This window comes from Anopheles nili, chromosome X (assembly GCF_943737925.1).
Source record: "Anopheles nili chromosome X, idAnoNiliSN_F5_01, whole genome shotgun sequence".
NCBI classification, from domain to species: domain Eukaryota; kingdom Metazoa; phylum Arthropoda; class Insecta; order Diptera; family Culicidae; genus Anopheles; species Anopheles nili.
In genome coordinates, this window is record NC_071293.1 from 13,617,123 (window position 1) to 13,619,140 (window position 2,018).

The following is a 2,018-nucleotide window of genomic DNA, read 5'->3' on the forward strand; positions in this document are numbered from 1 at the left end:
TTGACAGGAGTTGACAGGAGCTTTATCACCCCACCCATGTTCCACAATTATTTATTTGGCCAATGTTCAGCACCATCTTTTCTAATGTCTTTTGATGGTGGTGGAGCTGGATAACCTTTTTTATAGTAATTCTTCTTCTAATAAAATGGTACTAGGACGCCCTCGTTTAACTTCTTTGGTGATTTCTCTGTTAGGTTCTCTTCTTCTCTTTCTCTGTTAGGTTCTCTTCTTTCTTGAGCATTTTTTGTTATAAATAATATAAGAGTTTGATATAGCTAGATCAAAAAGATAAAACAAATTACACAAATACCACTTTTTAGACCTTATTTTTATATTATTTCTGCCCATAAAGCTATCCATGAGATCTACTCCTCTCATATGTTTATTGCACTCTTGGACAATGAACAAGCTACTAATAACAATTTTTTCTTTTGCTATCCTGTCAAATCTGTTGACTTAAGTTACAGGCAATATTCCAAAATAAGAAAATAACAGGGTCTTACAATCTCTACAAACCACGTAATACGAATCTCTACCATCATGCACAGATATTCTTTTCTCAAAACTACCTCTGGGCACAGATTTTTCCATGAAATGTTTCTTTCGAGCAAGTTTATTATTTAGTATCCTGGTTTATTGAATAGCTCCCACTGTGTGAATTCCTGATTTAGCTAAAAAACTACCAATGGCTAAACGTGTTAGAGGTTATAAAAAACGAGCAAAGTGAATACAGAGAACATATATTTTGAAGATCCATTAATATATATATATATATATATATATATATATATATATATATATATATATATATATATATATAGATATATATATATAAATATATATATATATATATATATATATATATATATATATATTATATATATATATATATATATATATATATATATAGATATATATATATATATATATATATATATATATATATATATATATATATATATATATATATATATATTTATATATATATATATATATATATATATATATATATATATATATATATATAAATTATAATATATATATATATATATATATATATATATATATATATATATATATATATATATATATATATATATATATATATATATATATATATATATATATATATATATATATATATATATATATACTCCACGACTAATAAAAGAGTAGCAGCAAAAAAAAAATCAACATCCTGTTTCTTTATGTTTTTTTTGGTGCTTTGGTCAGTGTTTTTCACGGCTTATCGTGTTTTAAGTGCTTTTTCCCGCTGACCTACGTTTAAGGTCTCTCACGACCTGTGTTGCCTTCGCTATTTCGGTTTTGTTCAGTTTCGACCTAACTTGCGTCGGTTCGCGCTTCTTTGTTTTTCGCGATGGCCTCCGTGTGCCGAGTTTGTGATTTGCCAACCGATGATGGCCCGATAGTTTGCGGCGGTAGCCTAGGGCTTACTCTGTGTAAAGCCGTTTTCCACGCAAGGTGCCTCAAGCTACCCAAGACCTGCTCAAGCAGTTTGGCTCGGAGGGAGAATCTTGTGTGGTTTTGTAACTCTTGCCGGGCTGCCTTGGCTGGCGGGCCAACTATTCTCAGTGAGCTCAAACGTCTCATCAGTGAGATGAAAAGTGAGCTTCTCATCGAGATAAGCAAACGATCCCGATTGGATTGCACTGAGACTACCAACTCTAAATCGGGTACACAGATTCTTACCACTACTCCCGTCGACGCGATGCATCCAGACCTTCACTCGGCAGCTATTACTACTACGGATGAACCTACCGATACTTTACGGATTGATGGAGTTCCTTCGTCGCCGGTTGGTGTGTCAGCGGATAACGCAGAACTATACTCGGAACATACACGCAACGAACTGAACACACACCCACCGCTTCTTGCCGGGACCTCCAACGAGTTTCTGCCGGGCGAAGGCCTTTTCGAGCCGGTTACTGAACCACGGGCCTGGCTATTCGTTACACGAGTTTCTCCGATTTGCACTGAAGAGCAGATGTGCACTTTTG

General features: G+C 33.9%; 1 protein-coding gene across 1 annotated transcript in view; it reads right to left on the minus strand.

Moving 5' to 3' along the window:
• LOC128729026 (probable 2-oxoglutarate dehydrogenase E1 component DHKTD1 homolog, mitochondrial) overlaps positions 1-1,735 on the minus strand; it is a 4,999-nt gene extending 3,264 nt beyond the window's left edge. Inside the window, exon 1 of the mRNA XM_053822674.1 lies at positions 1,711-1,735. Coding sequence (XP_053678649.1) covers positions 1,711-1,735 — 25 coding nt within the window. The remainder of the gene's footprint in view (positions 1-1,710) is intronic.
• Positions 1,736-2,018: the final 283 nt, after the last annotated feature.